Raw genomic sequence first — 19,184 nt, forward strand, 5'->3', positions numbered from 1 at the left:
TATTGCACTCTAGTCAAACAGAACAGCTTTTAGTCACTTCCAAGGCTCCTATGGGGAAAGGGCTCTGACGTTACTCTGTCAATGGGTCAAAACACAGCCATGTGATTCAACTTTCACTCATATCGTCAAAAAAAGAAAAACAACAACGTCAGTTCTGAAAACACTGATACATAAAGTTTTAATTGCTCACTATTCATAATCAACATTTTAGCTAGACATCTTGAGACCATTGCTCTATAGCAGAATAGCAGAAGCCAGTGGTTTTTCCATTTGGTTTACAAATGCCATTGACAAGGTGGCTGAAAAACTAGAGAGAGAGAGTGTGTATAAGCATAAAGCATATATAAGGTGCTTACAGCTGGAGCATCCAGTAACGGTGCAAGTCGCAACTCAATCAATCACATAAATATAAATATAAGGGTACAAATATTTTGTGATGATGTGGCAATACTCAAAACCCATCAGACCTACACACATACGCTCACAAATATTACAGTAACATATCATAAACAGTGAAGAGTGTGTTTGCACTATTGGAGGAGGCTAATCATACAAACCTGAGAGGTTGAGCTGGACGTGGCAGGTGCCTAATAACACCGCACCTTCATACCGCTTCAGAAAGTGGCCAGCAACTAAACAGCCAATCTGCTGTTTATTCTACAGAGACTTATAGACTGGCCCACAAAACATGCCCTCCCTCTGTCTGCTCTAAATTTCCAGCTTCACAGCTTATTGAAGAGCCCTACAGAGCTGTAAAAATAATCATTCAAATAAAACTCACATCTTGTGAAGTTAAGTGTCATAACAAGTGCAGCAAACAGCGCAAGAATCCTTTGCCTGGAGAACTTCTCTGCCAGAGCAAATACAGCGCTAGGGTTTTGCCTTTGATCCCAGCAAATGTTTTGAAAGTCTACAGTAACACTGTTCTGTGTACTGATGCAACAGGCATTAATGTGCTTTAGCGGAATTTTGTTAAGGTAATACTTCTCTTATGTCAGTAAAGGTTCAGAGGCTACTAAAGGCAAAGTTGTATTGTGGAGAGATAACAGGCTAAGAAATCAGAGGTTCTCACAAAACCGGCCACCATGTAAATCCTTCCATCTGCCATCCCAATTAACACCACAGTGCTTCTCGCAAAGGTGGTCCGGCACCCCATGCAAACATAATGTCACAGAAACAAAATTCATTCTTTATCAACAAAGCACAGTTAGTAGTTTATGTTTACACACACTGGCTTATGAGTAATATATGTCAGATGAACTAATAGATATCAGATTAACAAAATAACTCTATATAAAATATAAAACGCATGCACGCATACCAACAGATACTTCCCAATCAAGACAAATATGGATTTTAGTTAAGGACAATTATTAGAAATATTTTCTTGTTAGGGTTAACTGATTGCACTTTATCATTGTATTTCTTTATAGTTCTGCCTTTTTATTTTTTTATTTTTTAATACATTTCAAATTTTTATTTCATATTTACCTTTTACAATTCATTTTTAATCAATTTATTTAAAGAAATTTGAATTGGGTATAATGAACTAAATAAACTTGTCTTGCGTGGCCTAAATGTAATCATGTTAGATGACAGCAAAGGCAATCTGAATGTAAAAATAGGGTAAATAAGCATATCCAATAATAATAATAAAAATAAAATATATCTGATCTTGGACAATAACCAACAGGGTACCACTATATTATATAAGATGAAAAGTACTCTTTCTTACCCCAGTCAGTTTGACATGAGAGTTCAGTAAATTTGGTTTATGTGAAAGCATTTTTTGAACTCTGGTGGGCACTGGTTCAACATTACAAAAGCAAAAAAAACACCACCACATTCAATTCCATGCTTAAGACATATTTTTAGATAGCAACTTCTTCAATGGATTAAGCTGAACCTAAAATTTGGCATGGTGAGAATGCACAGCAACCCACTCAATCACAGAGTGCCTTGGGACACAGAGTGCTGTGACGTGTGGCCAAAGATGCCTTTGCTGGAGAGTGTCTTCTGGTTTCCTGTTTTCCGACGTGGGTAGAGTCAAGAAGGATGGCAGCATGTGCTGTGTCTGCTCAGTGCCAGTTACGCATCCTCTCACCTGGCTTTGGCTTTTATATGATCTGAGGTACCAGCTTTAATGGATTTACGTTTCCTCTGACCCTTTAAATGTGCTTCCTTCTGTTTTTCTAAGTGTCTTTCCCACATACATAAGCAAACAATATTCTGTCTGAGAACAAGATAGTCAGATAGTCAAGACAGTCATTGTCAGATATCATCAAGGAAGGAAGGAAGAGGAAAGAGGAGCAATTCATTTTCCCTGAGGAGGTTAGGTAAATTTGTGTCTCACAGATGTACTGATTTTAATCCCGTCTGAATCAAACACAGTGTTTTTCCTCCAACAACCTAAAATTACAAAGTAAATTACCTGCTGTTTTTCAGCATCCACATAGAAACGTAATCTCGTCAGAATAGAAGCATCTGTGATTGTGGTATATCATTTTTTCACGATGCTTCTCATTTGACCTTTTTTTCAAATATCCTAACTAAAGTTAATTTATGATTGTGCTGTCTGGTGCTACATTATGGATTAAGACCTTTTTGTCAGCTTTCTAAAACAAAATTTGATGGTCACTGAACTGCTGGCATGTTATCTAATCTAAAAAGAGAATTAGATAATTCAAGAGAGTTTGGTCTGAGAATATACATAACATCGTAATTCTATCATATGTCTAAAGGTCCGTTCACACCAAGCACGATAACTATGATGATAACGATAAAGATATAGTTCTAAAACTCATTCTCAATATTAAAGAATAGCTGAGTACACACCACAGCTTTTACGATAAAGGCACAGAGAAATTATATCATTGGAATCACTTTCAGAACAATTTTTTCAAGCTGATGAACGATACAAATATTGACAGCCGATCAGAATCCATCCTGCTCTAACGAGCTGGAGAATTTAAAGCAACAGATACGCATGCACTTAGAATATACAGAATTATAAATAGAATATACGCTAATATCATTATCATCAGATTTTTTTTTTGTTGTTGTTTTGTTTTTTGTTTTGTTTTATGTTCTGCTTTGATGTTGATTTTACATGAAATATGTCTTTTGAAAAATAAGAATGATTCTGCATTGAATGTTGTTTGGAAAGGATTTCAAAGGATTTTTCTAATATCTATATACATTATCTCACAGAAGCAAGTACACCCCTCACATTTTTGTAAATATTTTATTATATCTTTTCATGTGACAACACAAAAGTGGCCACAAAAATGAGTACACCCCTAAGTGAAAATGTCCAAATTGGGCCCAATTAGCCATTTTCTCTCCCCGGTGTCTCAGGTGTGAATGGGGAGCAGGTGTGTTAAATTTGGTGTTATCGCTCTCACTCTCTCATACTGGTCACTGGAAATTCAACATGGAACCTCATGGCAAAGAACTCTCTGAGGATCTGAAAAATAGAATTGTTGCTCTACATAAAGATGGCGTAGGCTATAAGAAGATTGCCAAGACCCTGAAACTGAGCTGCAGCACAGTGGCCAAGACCATACAGCGGTTTAACAGGACAGGTTCCACTCAGAACAGGCCTCGCCGTGGTCGACCAAAGAAGTTGAGTGCACGTGCTCAGCGTCATACTCAGAGGCTGTGTTTGGAAAATAGACGTATGATTTCTGCCAGCATTGCTGCAGAGGTTGATGGGGTGGGGGGTCAGCCTATCAGTGCTCAGAACATACGCCGTACACTGTGTCCCAGAAGGAAGCCTATTCTAAAGATGATGCACAAGAAAGCCCGCAAACAGTTTGCTGTAACTCAAACATCGAATCTCATCCAAATACCCCTTCACTTTGTCATTTTGCATTTCTTTCAAGCCTACAGTCGAAAGTTTTGACTATTTTCAAAAAGTTTAATTTGTGTTTTCCTCATGGAAACTCACTGCCTTGCACCGGGAACTGGAATCAGGCCTGGGGTCATGACTGTGTCCTTAACTGAAGGCTTGCACTGTGGACAGGGTGGTCTGTCAATCACTGGGACTGGAAACCACAAATAAGGATTTGTGTGCATGGCGAGCTCCTTGCAGAACCTAACGCTGTCCCAACACAAACAGCAAAAGGAATGTGAAGTTCCTGTGGTACAATGAGAGTACCCAGGCCCAGCAAGATGCAGAAAACAGATATGGAGTGCCTCAAAATGCAAATCTCCAAAACGCAATTTTACAATGTGGCTGGGAGAGTGCAAAATAACTAAGAGCCAAGATTAAAAGCATCACTGAAAGAGCATTCAATTGATCGGACTGGAGTTTAACTAGCATCTACTGACTCTCTGGTGTATATATATATGTATGTACAGTAGGATACTGTACACTTCTGACATTTAACAGCTTTTGCCCTATGGGGCCAACAAACAACTCTCAAGCATACGTGCACAAGTGAGGACACTGTTGTCACTACAACAAACAGCTGTCAGGTTTTGTCAACACTGCTAGTCCCCCTGCCTGGGATGAAGCTGTTTTCGAGAAAGCAGCTACTCAAACTTCATATATCAGGTATCAGGCTTTCTTTGACCACACAATGGAAAAGGCTCTTCTCTAGACTGAACCTTGGAAGAAAATAAAAGCAATCTAGTTTAAAAGCCTTGCCTTTTGTATGTTTAAATTTCATGTAAAAAACCTCTCAGATCTTCCATGAAGGTTATAAAGCAAACAGAAAGCATTGTGTTTATATTATTTCCCGCTGTGATGTTGATCTAATGCATCTTTTGGAAGAAAAAAATATGTATGTCTCCTTTTGTTTATCCAAACAATTATTAATTTAGGGTCTATATATTGTCTTTATACTAGGACTGTCAATCAACTGCATAATTTTTTTTTATTAAATTAATTTATTATTTTCATTTTTCATATTTTCATTTTGCCAGCAGCCATATCACCCTGTAGCCCAAGACTGTTTGCCCACTGAACTAAGCAGGGTTAAGCCTGGTCAGTACCTGGGTGGGAGACCTCCTGGGAAAACTAGGTTACTGCTCACCCTGCAGTCTGTGTGGGTCCTAACGCCCCAGTATAGTGACAGGGACACTATATTGTAAAATGGACTCCTAATCATCCCCATACACTGATTAGCTTCATCACTCTCTCTCCTCTCCACCAATAAGCTAGTGTGTGGTGGGCGTTCTGTCGCATTATCCAGGTGGATGCTGAACACTGGTGGTGGTTGAGGAGATCCCCCCCGCCTTTCATGTAAAGCGCTTTGAGTACCCAGAAAAGCGCTATATAAATGTAACAAATTATTAATTACTATTATTTTAATTGCAAAGAAGACATGGGCTTGGGTTGTCAAGACAGAAGTGCCTTCCAGGTGCAATAGCAATGGGCTCATTTTCTGACAGAACACAGATACATCTTTTACTCATTGGTGAACAACCTGCACAATGGCTACAGTGAAATTTGCACAAATGGAAAATGTATATGTCTGTAACAGTTTGTGCTGCTGTTATTTCGTAGATTTACTGGGAGCTGTGATGTTGGTTATATCTCTGACCAAACTCCAGAAAAGAGGCTGTAAGGGAGTATCAGAGTTTTGCTAGAGAGGTCACATCTTATCGTATAAGGAATTTGGTCGTTCCAACCTTCCACGTTTTCAGAAGACAAATATGAGTTGGTTTTGTTTGGCCTGTGGCGTATGAGATTATCAGCTTAAAGGGGTCATATAATGCAATTTCAAGTTTTCCTTTCTCTTTGGAGTGTTGCAAGCTGTTCGTGAATAGATAAGATCCCTACAGTTGCAAAGACTAAAGTCTCAAACCCAATGAGATATTCTTTATAAAAGTTAAGACTCATCCACACCCTCCTAAAACGCCTTGTTTAAACACGCCCCCACATGTCTATGTCACAATGTGGGAAGATTTGCATAACACCGCCCAAACATTCACGCAAAGACAGAAGGCGTAACTTTGATTCTCGCTGTTGTCGCTGGCCCAATGTCGTGGAGATGCTGTTTCGTTGTGAAAGCGAAAATACTTTGTTTGGCCTTCCAAAAGAGGACACAACTAGAAATCAGTGGTTAAGTTGTATTTACAAGACTGTTCCAGAACAGTTCAACACAAATATTCAGATGTGTGCGATGCATTTTATGGAGGACTGTTTCCTGATCCTAGGTGAAAAGACTACAATGCCGGCGCTTCTGACTCACAGTCTATAAGTATGTTTACATATGCAAAGAATTTGCCACTGATGATTCAAATGCGAGTTTTGAGCAGTGTAGAGTAGCAGTTCTCAATGCCATTCCTTGTCCCCTGCTCTGCACATTTTGTATGTTTCTCTTATGGCTTCTGATGTTTGTTCTATTCGAACGTACAGTAAGTGCCCTGCGAAGTGGACATCACAGGATATTGCGCCATGATTCCATTCAAAGTGCATTAAAGTGTGCGAGACGTGAATTTAAATTGTATTTATTCACAGAGGTATATGATGTCACACTTGTCCCTGTGTGAAGACGTTGAGCAGCACAAATCCATGAATGAATGTTCCGAAGTGAGGTCAACTTCAACAGATTTCCACTGCTCAGGGAGTAGGGAGCAGTGAAAACTGTGTAGGGACCATGTCAATGGGAACACAGTTCATGCACGGAGCTCACTTCTAGCGAGCTGATTATCTGAATCGAGTGTGTTAACAAAGAGAGACATGCAAAATATGCAGAGCTGGGGGTGCGAGGGCTGGAATTGAGAACCACTGGTGTAGAATAGTGCTTTTTGTTTGTCGTTTCTCCAATCACAAATGCAGACATGGTTTTATGTTTATGCGGCGCGATGCAACGCAGCACGTAAAAACACAGTATAAGTCATTAAAATCTGTAATTATGTCCCCACTGGATGCAACCAATGGCTCGTTTGTAATGGGTTTTATTGTTTTTGTCTTGTCGTTCAGATCTGAGAGCCGCAGTATGAGAGCTGTTAGCATGTTAATGTGGGAGTTCTAGCATGGACACTCCACTCATAGGGCCTAAAAATTAAACTCAAACTCTCCAAAAAGCTACTTTAGACTATATGCACAACTTGTTCATTTTAGTATCTGCTCCTCTTTTTTTAACATTCAAAAGTTTGTAGTCAGTAAAGATATTTATAAAGTTACATAAGGTTTTATTTTAAATAAACGCTGTTCTTTTGAACTTTCTTTTCAAAGATTCCAGAAAAAATATTAAGCCACACAGCTGTTTTCAACAATAATATGTTACTTCAGCACCAATTCGGCATATTAGAATGATTTCTCATGGATCATGTGACACTGAAAATTCAGGTTTGCCATCACAGGAATATTTTGTATTATTAAAATTATTTTAACTGCAGTATTTTTTCACAATATTACTGTTTTTACTGTATTTAAGTAATTGCCATCTTGGTGAGCATAAAAAACTTCCATCAAAAAAATTAATTAAAATAATCTTACTGACCCCAATATACTGCCATGTTTTTATTATCCGCTGAAAATCTGGTCCACATTGCAACTTCTAGCCCACTCTTATGGAAAGAGAGCATTTGACGGACATGTAAAATGTCAAACCACAGTTTAGTTTGTGCTTGCCTGCCAATTTAGCATGGGTAAATGTAAAATTGACAATACAACAATAACAGAGTGCCATGTTTCTAAAATCGGTTGTGCAGACATCACTGAGGAAAATAGTGAAAAATTTAAGAATATTTGAATTTCTGTCCTTCCAAATGTACTAAGTACCAATCATTTCACAAATATAACTCAAACCATATTTTAAAGCATAATATGTAGTTATGCTCAGTAACTTGTTCTGATAGATAAAAAGCTCTGCACAATGACTCTTGGAAGTTGCTTATGGCAGTCAGACAGTCTGATTGGATATTAGATTACCTTTGAATCTTTGATGTCAAATACTGCATGGAAGCAAATTACATTTTTGACTGCAATATGCTTCAGAAGGTAAGTGAGTGAAGGGCGTGCTGTGTGAGGACTGATGTAATCCAAAATCCAAAACCTGCAATCTCTGTGAACTTTTAAATGAATACACACCAACTTACCTGTCCATGTAAATCAGATTGTATAATAACCTCAAGGAACCAGAAATAAAAATATACACTCCAGAAAACCAAACAAATATGTAAGAACTAACAAATAAGTTCCTCCAGAGCCTTGAGATGAGTCATATAGGAAGGAAGACATATAGTTTTACATTAGGCTCCTTCAGTCATATTTATTTAGTGAAGTACTCCTAAATTTTAGCCTTCAGGCTCAAAACACAGCATGCTTTTTATTTCACACAGTAATAAAATCTCTGGCCTCTAGCTTGGACATTGGTTGCCATGGAAAAATGACCACCTACTCTCTTAAGACTGTTTAAAAAAATAGTGAGCTGGACTAGTAACCCAACATTGACTGACCTATGAAAAGAGAACTAAATAAGGAGTACATAATCTTTCAGCTCTCTAAGGCTGCTTTATTGACAAGGCTGAATTGTCAATTAAAGGGAAATATTTTGTGTAAACAGTAGGAGTAAACACAATCTCCTTCCAAATTGGAGTAGGCAGTTATCAGGGTTCAGAGGGGATTACTTCACACGTTGACCTTCTCTGTCATTGAACTAGATCAAGCAAGGAACTTCTAAAGAACAAGCCTGGGAGTGACTGCCAACATCTCCATGACATTTAGGGTAAGTCCTCTAAGGTTTTAGTTTTGCTCTAATGAACCATTTGGTTAAACACACCACTGCCCTAAAACTTATCTAATTATTTTATGAATTTATATTTGGGCTTTTGACTTTCATTTACAAGATAGTGGCGAGTGAGACAGGAACACAGCTCCAAAACTTATCTGATCTTTCAGAACGATGCCATCTATTTGACCTATTGGTAAGCCCCTCCCCTCAAATGCAGATGAGCCAATGGTAGTCAAGTATCAGTTGCACGAGGAGCGGAAGTCGGACATCTTTAGGTTTCAGCGCTATAGAGAAACATTGAAAGACCCGAAGCTCGCATCGGTTTGATGGTGTTTATCCTAAAAAATGGAAAAACAATGTTCCTGTGGTACTTGTAACACTGATTCAAGGTATCCTGAGAGGATAGGCAAAATAATTTATTTTATTCTATTTCCCGAACCCAAACAAAACAGAGCAAAATGTCTGTTAGCATTCAACTCTGATTCCAATGAAAAAGAAAACGTTCATTTTCTGGTTGTCATACTCTCATTAAGTTACAATTTTCATCTTCTCAAGCAGAACTTTAATGTCATCTTTTAACACACAAACCTAAATATCTAAAAAACCACACAACGTTAAAGTTAATGAGTCCATGCTAACATACAAACCTAAATAGCGAACTGTTCTCACGTCATGACCAGTGTAGGTCAAAAACACATAAACGGTCTACATTTCAGTGTGTCTCCATATTAAACTTGTTAAATGTAAATTAATTTAATCATATCCTGCGATACATGAACAGTGTTGATCCTGCACGTTGTCATCCGCGATTGTGATGGCCGTAACATGAGACTTCTATAAACCCTGCTTCCAGTTAACCACCATATTTATTTTAAAATCTTTTATATATATACCTCCACGGCATATTTAATTTCCACTAGAATGGTGGTCCTTCTGTGTTCAAAATTGTTCAAAAACATCTTGACAAGGTTTTCACACTGACAGCTGTCACTGTAAGACAGTGAGCAACTCCATTTGTTTGTCTGAGGGAGCAACAGTAACTAAGAGGGGCGGGGCTTACCGATAGGTCAATTCAGATTCAGCTGCCTCATATTATCCAAAAGCACAATCCAAATGGATCACCCACGAGAACAAGATGCAGCTCTAATGAGTCACCCATGAGAACAAGACGCAGCTTTAATGAGTCATTTCTCATGTGTCTGATGACATATGGAAAAATTAGCATAGTTAAATGTATTTCATTAGCCACGAACACATGTGCAAAGACGCCACTATTGCATCCGTTCAAAGGAGGTACATGCAATATTGCCACAACAAAAGCAGAATCTTTTAACTCCAATTCAAGAGGCATTGTGCATGATGCTGAGATGGCTTTTTAATTTCCTTCCAGCTTGCTACAGCAACACCAAGAGATTTTGACATTTGATTCAACAGTTACATACACTCCAGTAAGCTAAATATTATATTGTTCTTTATCAGCAGGTACAACAAATCAAATGCAATCATGGCCCATTAACACTTAATGTACTGAAGGCTAAATTCAATTACTGGCACAACATGTAGTACACAAATATTGAGATTCCCATTCATCCAGGAGAAACAGTGACCACAGGTCATTTTTATCATTTTTAAGATGGATGGTCTTGTGTTAATGGTCCTAGGTAACCAACCAAATAGAGCAGAAAGTGTGTAAACACATATTTTGTTTAAAGGTGGGGGGTACAATGCTGTTTCATGCATTCAGAGTTGTTCACACTGTTAAAGAGTTGGATTCTCATGCTAAGCATGGACAAAGTTTCAAAAAACAATCTGGATGTATGACTCATTATTTCTGTGCCAAAAATCTTACTTCTGGGTTTGTACAAGTTTCGGAGAGTTTTTTTTCCGATTGTGGCACTTCATGACGTAGACGAGGGTGGAACTACTTATATGGGCATTTCTCCCCGAAAAAAATGGGCCAGCGCACGCATCGACCAGAGTGAGAGCAAGATTGCGCCCATCAACTAATGAGCTTCATCCGGCGGCATCACTGCACGGGACTTGCTCAGGAAGAATGTCTCCAAAGAAGTGTGTTTTTGTTTGTAAGGGAAAGATAACTTTGTTCAGCTTCCTAAAGAACCCAGCGTTATGTAAACAGTGGATACAGTTGGTTTTTCCAGGACAGCAGCGGAGTTTGTTGACGAACGTTTTATAAACAAGGCCCAGTTCGACGTTGGATTTGCACATCGATAGATGGAGCAGTCCCAGCTATAAAAGATCCCCATGATTCAGAACTGCAGACGGTAAGTGAAACAGCATCAGATATTTGTTTTGTTGGCATTCGGCGCTCAAGTGCTTGTCACTCTTTAGCTCCGCCCACGGCGCGCCTCCAGGAGCTCAGCTTTTTCCGGAGAGAATTGTAAAGCTGTATCTTTCTTTTATAAATATTATAAAACTAAAGACTTTTAAAAGGTTTTTTTTATCAATTTAATACAGCCTTCCTTTAAAGTATTAATGTTCAGATTACTGACCCCAAACATTTGAATGGTATGTTTATGAGTATGTTAAATGAGTTGTATGTCCAAATATGCATAAACAAAAACACCTGATTGAGCTATATTCAAAAATATATGTTTTAAATAAATAATATATATATAATAAAGCTGATGTGACGGGCTTTTCAATTTTAAGTCCTATAGGAACCAAGAAAGTTGTTCCTTAAATTGTACTTAACATCTGAGTCAATTATTGTCACAGTTGTTGTTAGTGCATCATAGATCAAAGAACAGGTCAAAGGTCAAAGACAGCATGATGGATGTAATGCGTACAAGAATGCAGTCCCACTATACATCTGCATACCTAAAGAATCAAGATGACAAATTCAAAACACACTGTACACTTAAAGTACGTCAATTCAGATGCAGATAGAGATTACTTTATCCTCATGTGCGTGGGAAGTAAACTGGAGAAATTATTCATAAAACCCTAAGGAAAATGCTGACTAACAGTTATAATTCATAAGCTGTTGTAATCAATTGAAACCAGACAGAGAGCTGCCAAATCAGAATCCAGTGCACACCTGTCTTCATATACCCAAATGCTGTGTTATCAGGGAAACCCCTTCATGCTGACAGGCAAGATCAAAGACAAAGAACAGTGAGCAATGGAAGACCCACATGCATTTCTGGGGAAGCCAATTACTCTTCAGCCCAGTTTGCCTGGGCGCTTCTGGGCAGGGAAGCCCCTCTGGGTTATGCCCGGCCACACAGACTACTTATGTTGCAGGGTTTGCTATTAAGAGAAGACGGCTGCCTCCATCAATCAGCCCTCCTGTCAGCAAGGGCAACTAATATAAGACCACTTTTTGATGTTTTACTACACACCACTTGGTAAAAATGATGAAATCAGCAGAACGGAATCACAAAGTCCTTGTGTTAACTGTAGCAAATGAGGCTTTCTATTGATTCATCATCTATATCATGAGAAACAATTACAGCGACAAAGTACAGTAGTACTGTCGCCTTGAGAAACTGTTACTGGCTAATGGTCCCCCTGTTATTAAACTTAATGCCAACATTAATTTTATTGAAAGTTCCTAGCAGCAGTGGCTGTCCTATTAGGCTGGCCCAATCAGAATATGCAGCCTTTTTTCATACATTATGCGCTGAATAAAGAAACGTTAATTTAAATGAAGTTCCAAAAGTATGTTCAGGAGCAGCTAAATCAAAAAACTGTACCAACACCAAACCTTTGAACTGTAGAGAACGCTATTCTGTGTGGGTTTGTTAACACATTTCAGAAATAGTGTTTTTAAACTACTTCAGGTTCTGTGAAAATTTAAGAAGCAGAAAACTCCTTTCTTTCAAAGGACAGAAGGTTTTAATGTTAGATTAGTTCATTGTTAGTGATGACAAACAGTAGGACAGAAATGTCCAAATGCTTTGATCCATGTTCCACGCTGCTTTTCTCTCAGCACAGCTGGCAACTCAACATGCTCATACAGTGCCCCGTCTGAGGACAGCAGCTCTTCCTAGAGGTCTGTCTTGTGTCAGGCGCCCCTGACGTGATCAAACAGTGTCCTTTTTAAAAGCCTTTCCCCCTATCATTCATACTCCCACTGGAACACAGGCATGACACGCTGTTTATTGCCTCCTCTTTGCACTTTTTCAAGATCTGTAACCTGGTTGAGATTGTCTAAAACCTTTTTCCATTAAACGGGAGCCAACTCTGTTTCCATATACCTTCCAACCATGATTAATAGCAGCTTGCGTCTTCGATTACAATAACGGTGGGAGTGAAAGAGATTTGGCCGGCCTTGGTGGCAAGTGCATCAATAGTCTTTCTCATCAAACAGGTGTGTTAATTCTAAATGAAATTACAGTGTATAAAGCTCAAGAATAACATCACCTTTCTTTGTTTCGTCTCTCACAAATCCAGGTTTTAAAGAGTCATACAAAGTGTGAAAAGCTTGGCCAATCAAATTATAGGACCTGAACTAACTGTTGCATAACACAAATGATCGTACTCTAAAAAAAACTTTATTATGCAATCAGATGTGCTGGGAAATTGGTATTTAATGTCAGTACTGATTAAGTAAATTTACACTACTTTGCATTAAAAGGCAAATATGAAACTAAAGACTGACATCTCCTAATCCCCCTCCCGAATTCCAGTGTAAGGAAAGTGTAAGGAAAAAGATTAAATCTTAAGTAGAAAAATCTCTAATGTTAGCTGGCTGACTCTTGTATATATCACATTCTACCTGTCTACCCGGGTCAGTGGCAAACTAGAGCACCTTCCTGAGTGCTCAGAGAACAAGAGTCCCTTTATTGCTCTCTGTGTCACAGAGGAGGCATGAGACCATTACAGGTGGCAACTTTGAAATATTTTGTTACAATTTAAAAGCCATCGGTCAACGTGTGGTAATAACTCAGAATTAAGTCAATCTGAGCCATCTAAGTACAACATGCAGTTTTCTAAACCATGAAATGGAACACAGTTAGGAAATGTGAATGGGGAACTCGTTGAACTTCTACCTCAAACCAGATGAATTCTCAGTCATATAAAGAGGGCTTGAATGTGACTATGGCATGACGTACACAGATGACTATGGCAGTGTTCACCTAATGTGCAATTTCCTTTTTCAGTCTTAAAGAATGCATGTGATTTCTGAGGGGATAATGGAAACTGAATGTGTCTTTAATAATGTAAGTGTTCATGATGGCAGCATAACGTTTTTGGTGAAACCGGTATTAATGCATATACAGAAAGAATACAGGGAGGTTTGTTTAAGGTAAGTAGAAAAATCCCCTCATTATATTATCTGAGTGTCAAATATGATTATCAGAGAGGGTTATGTTTAGCATTAGCCCAGGTGATAAAAATATTTTGTTGATATTGACATGGAGGTGTGGCACGAAATCTTTAACCTTAGTGAAATGCGCTCAGCTGTGGTTTTGCTATCTGCTCATCACAGAGAAAAATGAGCTTGCTTTGATGCACTGTGAAATAAAAAAAAAAAACATTTGCTGGGTGAGCAGACAACTGTGAGTCATTGATATGGCCACTGAAAATACTTTCCATTTAAAGAACCAGTTGAACAGAAAGTCATCTTAACAAAAAGCTGGTGCGTTATAGTCTCACACGTGGTACAGTATAGCACTACGTTGGATGCTAGAATACTGTACATAGGTTGGGGTGCCTTGCTGAAAAACTCAGAAAAAGTAGAATTGTATAATTTGATTACCCAACACACAGAAAACATGGTTAGATCATTTCAGACATTCCAGTATCTAATCATTTCATGAAAGTAATTGAAACAACTGAAAATCACATTAATCATTAAAAACTACCTATACTGTAGGTTACAAATATAGATATAGGTTGTATTACACACAATAGTAAAAGAATCACACTCAAATCTCAATAATGTTATTTCTGTGTTTTTTAATTATTTGTTTATAGCTTGCTATTTTAATTAAATGGCATATTTTTTGAATTCTTAAATATTTCTTATAGCAATAAATTATCAAGCAACAGTAAGTGTGACATTTAATGTCCTCGTTCATCACATACAAGCTATTTCATATTTCAATGATATCAAGCTCAAGTTCTAAATGGCATCTTCATAATTAATAATGAAATTAATCAGGCATTTGTTCATATGAGACATATGCTCCTACTGTACATCTGACCCTCAAGCATACTGGCACAAGAGACAAATGTGCTAATAATGTTAACAATGTGCTACATAGTAGACTCTATTTATTACAAAGGATATGAGTACATGACGGAAACAGCAGATGCAGCATATGGTTTGCTCAGGGCACAGATTGTGGTTGTGATTGATTGTTCAGTGTCTTCAAACACTCCCCCATGTCTTCTTTCACACAGCCTTTTGAAACCAATAGTCTCAAAAGATTAAGATTTTCTTTAGTAACTTATTTATCATGAGGAAACCTCTCACCATGTTTCTTCCTTTTATGGGCACACACACAATCTGAGTTTGACTTTTGCACTTATAATTATGGAAATTATGGAATTTGCATATAAATCAGTGGCTACAAATGCTTAATAAATATGTTTTAAAGCTCGTCAAAAACAAATTACTGATAACAACCAAGTAGCAAATCCACTTCCTTCCTCTGTTGATTTTTTCCCCTACTGATAGCATATTCAAGCATGAGCCCCGTCCAAGTGTGCTGTTTCTGTGATGTTTCTGACTAGTGTGGGACAATGTGTCGTTGCAGATGTAACAACTTAACCTTCCTGAACTCAGCTGTCCTCTCAGCACAAATAAAATAAAAACATCCTGTCTTGAAGCATAGAGCAGTGCTCCAGTCTAACCATCCAACAGCTCGGCTTCCTCCTTGCACAAACGCTCCCAATGTCAACAGACGCAACCAATCTGAACATAAAAACTGTGTCAGAGTACATGCAATCCCTTTAAACTGGGGTCATATAAAGAGCATCTCTTTCAGGGAGCTTACAGAAAATCTCTGGAAAGCCATTATCATAAATTTCCCAGTAACAGTAATGGCAAATACACACCATAACGCAAACCCTCTGAGATCTTATTGGTGCGCTTAAAAGACAAACAGCCGAGTCTATCAAAGGCCACTGCTTGATAATAAGCCAATGAACAAAAATCTTTTACTACTGTAAATAGAGCCATTTCTTAAAATCCAGAATTAATTATTACCATATTTATTTATTTATTTTAACTCTGAATATGGCATCAAACATGAGTTAAAAAAAAACAAATATTGTAAATACTGCATCAACATTTTGATCATAAGCAGTAAATTTAATAACTAGAGACTGGAATATGAACTATTATACGAAAACACTGTACAGCAGATTGCAATTTTCTACATCCCTATATTCCTTTCATAAAACATTTAGACATGCAAATGCTAATTATTTAAAACACAATGAGGATTAATTCCTCGAAAGAAAAGGAGACCTTTAAAACAAAGTGAATAAATGTCAAGTAAAGTTCAAAACAAAGTGGCAAATGTCATAAATGTCAAGTAACAGGTGAACTCCAGTTGTGGGCATACATGATGTAGCCTAATCAATAAAAAGAGTAAGAACATTTTTACTTACACAAAAGCATGGTAAACGAATGCCCAGGCTCGCGGTCTCTCCAGGACATTGTAGAGGTAGTTCTGGAGCTTCCTGTAGCGCGCGTTTCTCCGGCCGCTCTGCGCGCTGTAGGCGAGCGGTTTCCCCAGCAAGCTCAGCCGGGCGCCCTGCTTTCTCCTCTGGTTCTCCGAGCCTCCTGCACCTGTTGTGGCCGGCGCCGACAGCAGGCTGTCGACTGTCTTGGTCGCGCTGTTCATCGTCCCACGACCGGCTTCAACATCTTTCATGCCATAGTGCTGCGAGGTCTTCATCCAGAGACCAGTGCCGCCCTCATCGCCGCTGTGGTTGCGGGGCATCGCATCACCAGCGCGGGCTGGAAACGCGCGTCTGGCACCAGCGGTGCGCACATATAAAGAGACTGTACACGAGCTTCACAGTTCCCTGTGTAAAAACATTGGGTGCTTTATTGTTCTTCTTCTCGTTTTATCTTTTCTTTAAGGTTATATATAACAGGATCACCTACTGACAAGTGCAGGCATCAAGCTCATTGGCAGATAAGCTATGAGAGATCTGGTAAAGTTGTGAACCTTCAGATGACTCAAGCAATCTGCTCCCGCCGCCGTGTGACTGGAGTTTTGAAGGAGCGTCACCATCTCAGTGGAGGAGATCTGGCTAGGGGAGGGCATCACCCGCGCGCGCTCTCGGTCTCTCTCTCTCTCTCTTTCTCTGGGCTACTGTAAACCATTGGCTACTGTATTCTAGTTCAGATGTCCTGACAAGATATAATGTAGGACTTAAACACCTACAATACAAGCAAATTATGAATTTTATGAAGCGTGCGCTTCAGCACGCGAATTAGGCTACTTTCAATTAAGCGGGTAATTAAAAAAAAAAAAAACAAACAAAAAAAAAACGTTTCTGTCAGTAGGCTATATGTTACATTTTGTACAGGCTAATTTTCGAACCGCTATTTGTTGAGGTCAATCTAAAATACCTCAATATAAAACTTTTCATGATATACTTGCGATACATAGGCTACAGTAGAAGGATGATAAAGAATGAGAGTTATGTTTACGCTTGCGCGACTTACTGTTGCTATGGTTACCACCTTAGCAACTCTTGCAATTATACTTATATTCTCGAGCTTATTTAGTGCACTAAATGTAATCTAAATTTTCTTTTTATTAAAATCGAAGTGTGTTTGGGGTCAATTAAGATTGATTGAGCAATTGAAATTATATTTTGTCGCTTCAATTACCCAACTTAGAATAGCATTATAGGCTACTTGCCATATAGAAATATTTGGCTTATGACTAACATGTGCTCTCAAGTGTAATCCAACTTTTGTGGCTCCATCCTGAAATGTTTAAGCGGTTAAAACATAGGCTATGCTGTTGGGGTGAGGGTTCGAGCTTAATTAAATAGCCTATTTATTTTGATCAAGAGGGTAAAACAACCGCATAATTCGCTGACTCGCGTTTTTTTTTTTTAGTTTCGAGTTTAATTTTATTACCATAAAACGTATGTTTCTGAAGACACGGCTGACATTCTCCTTCAAAAATATAGTTAAACAAAGCTATTTAAGCCAGGGGATCTTTGTCATCATTGATAGAAACATTTAACTTTTACCATAACAACGCTGTGCACACATCGTCTTGAATCGACTTACAAAAGTGTTTGAATTACAACTAATAACAGTTCTCTACTCACTGTGGTGGCAGAAAAGATTCCGCTCAATATAGGCTACACTTTATAGAAACACCAAACAAATAAACGTAAGCGCATAACTGAGTCTTTCTGGGTTTCAAAACAGGGCTCAACTGAAAACGCTTCTGATCCGCGGCAATCACGCTGCCAGACAAATCACGTGATCCGAATAAAAATAACATGCATACGCCGGTAAGCGGCAAACAGTTTAATTAGCAGGTAATATGGATGTTTAATGATGTAAACGTTATTTAATTATATTCTACATATTTAAATGTTTAGATTATTCTAGCTAGCATTCTTAAAAATGTTTTTTCTTGACTCTTTTTTCAGGTGTCCTTTTACATGCGTTGTTCTCCCACTCTTTTTTATTATACAATGCTAATTCAAATACTTTTGGCATTAAAAATAACAATAAGTTGTAATGCCAATAATGCACTTTAAAATACACTGAACAGATCAAGGCACAAAGCATAATATGTCAGACTGTGAGACTGAAATGCTGAATAATATACAAGAGTGCAAAAGCATTAGATGAATGAGACTGTCAATAAAACTGATTGTGTGTGTGTGTGTGTGTGTGTGTGTGTGTGTGTAAAAAAATAAATAAATAAATAAATAAACCAAAGAAAGAAAGTAAGATGCCAAACGCAGCTGTTCAGCGCTTCACTGATTGTCTTTGTAATTCAGGGAAATCTTCCAGAATAACATTATCAATGGAACCTTACATTGAAGTGTTACAATCTAATACTGTCTGTCATTATAATGTGCTTCCATGTGAGCAAACTTTCTACATGATCAAAATATCTAAATGAATAATCATTAATAAATCAGCAAATATGGTTACAGCATTATGCTTCAGGTCATATCAGGCTTGGACAGACATAATAGGCCGTGTATCAGCATCTTGTTTAATACTTTTTATAAACTGGTTCGCATGCATGAGAAATTAGAAAATGATTTTTTTCCCCTTTACAAGCCCTTTTTGCTTAATGTGCCAATAGCACAGATACAAAATATTTACTATCACACAAACAAATATACATAAAGCAGGCTCTTTAATAAATAATCCAAAAAAACCTTTCCTTCCTTTCAAAAACCTGTTTATTTATGCTTTAATTAACAAAACCAAAAACAAAAGTGTAACAGAAAGGCAGAAGCTAAATGAACAAGAACACCTATTGTGTTTACAATACAAATATTATAATTTTATTGAGTTTA

General features: G+C 38.0%; 1 protein-coding gene across 6 annotated transcripts in view; it reads right to left on the bottom strand.

Annotated features, from left to right (window-relative positions):
• LOC109094458 (potassium voltage-gated channel subfamily KQT member 5-like) overlaps window positions 1–17,139 on the bottom strand; it is a 119,847-nt gene extending 102,708 nt beyond the window's left edge. For 3 of the 6 annotated variants that reach the window (XM_042737005.1, XM_042737004.1, XM_042737003.1), the window contains exon 1: window positions 16,278–17,138. In XM_042737005.1, the coding sequence (XP_042592939.1) occupies window positions 16,278–16,612 (335 nt within the window). In that variant the 5' untranslated portion in view covers window positions 16,613–17,138. Of the gene's footprint in view, window positions 1–16,277 lie in introns of all 6 variants that reach the window. The other 3 variants (XM_042737002.1, XM_042737000.1, XM_042737001.1) reach the window with 2 other exon arrangements.
• Window positions 17,140–19,184: the final 2,045 nt, after the last annotated feature.

Source organism: Cyprinus carpio, chromosome B13 (genome assembly GCF_018340385.1).
Source record: "Cyprinus carpio isolate SPL01 chromosome B13, ASM1834038v1, whole genome shotgun sequence".
NCBI lineage: Eukaryota > Metazoa > Chordata > Actinopteri > Cypriniformes > Cyprinidae > Cyprinus > Cyprinus carpio.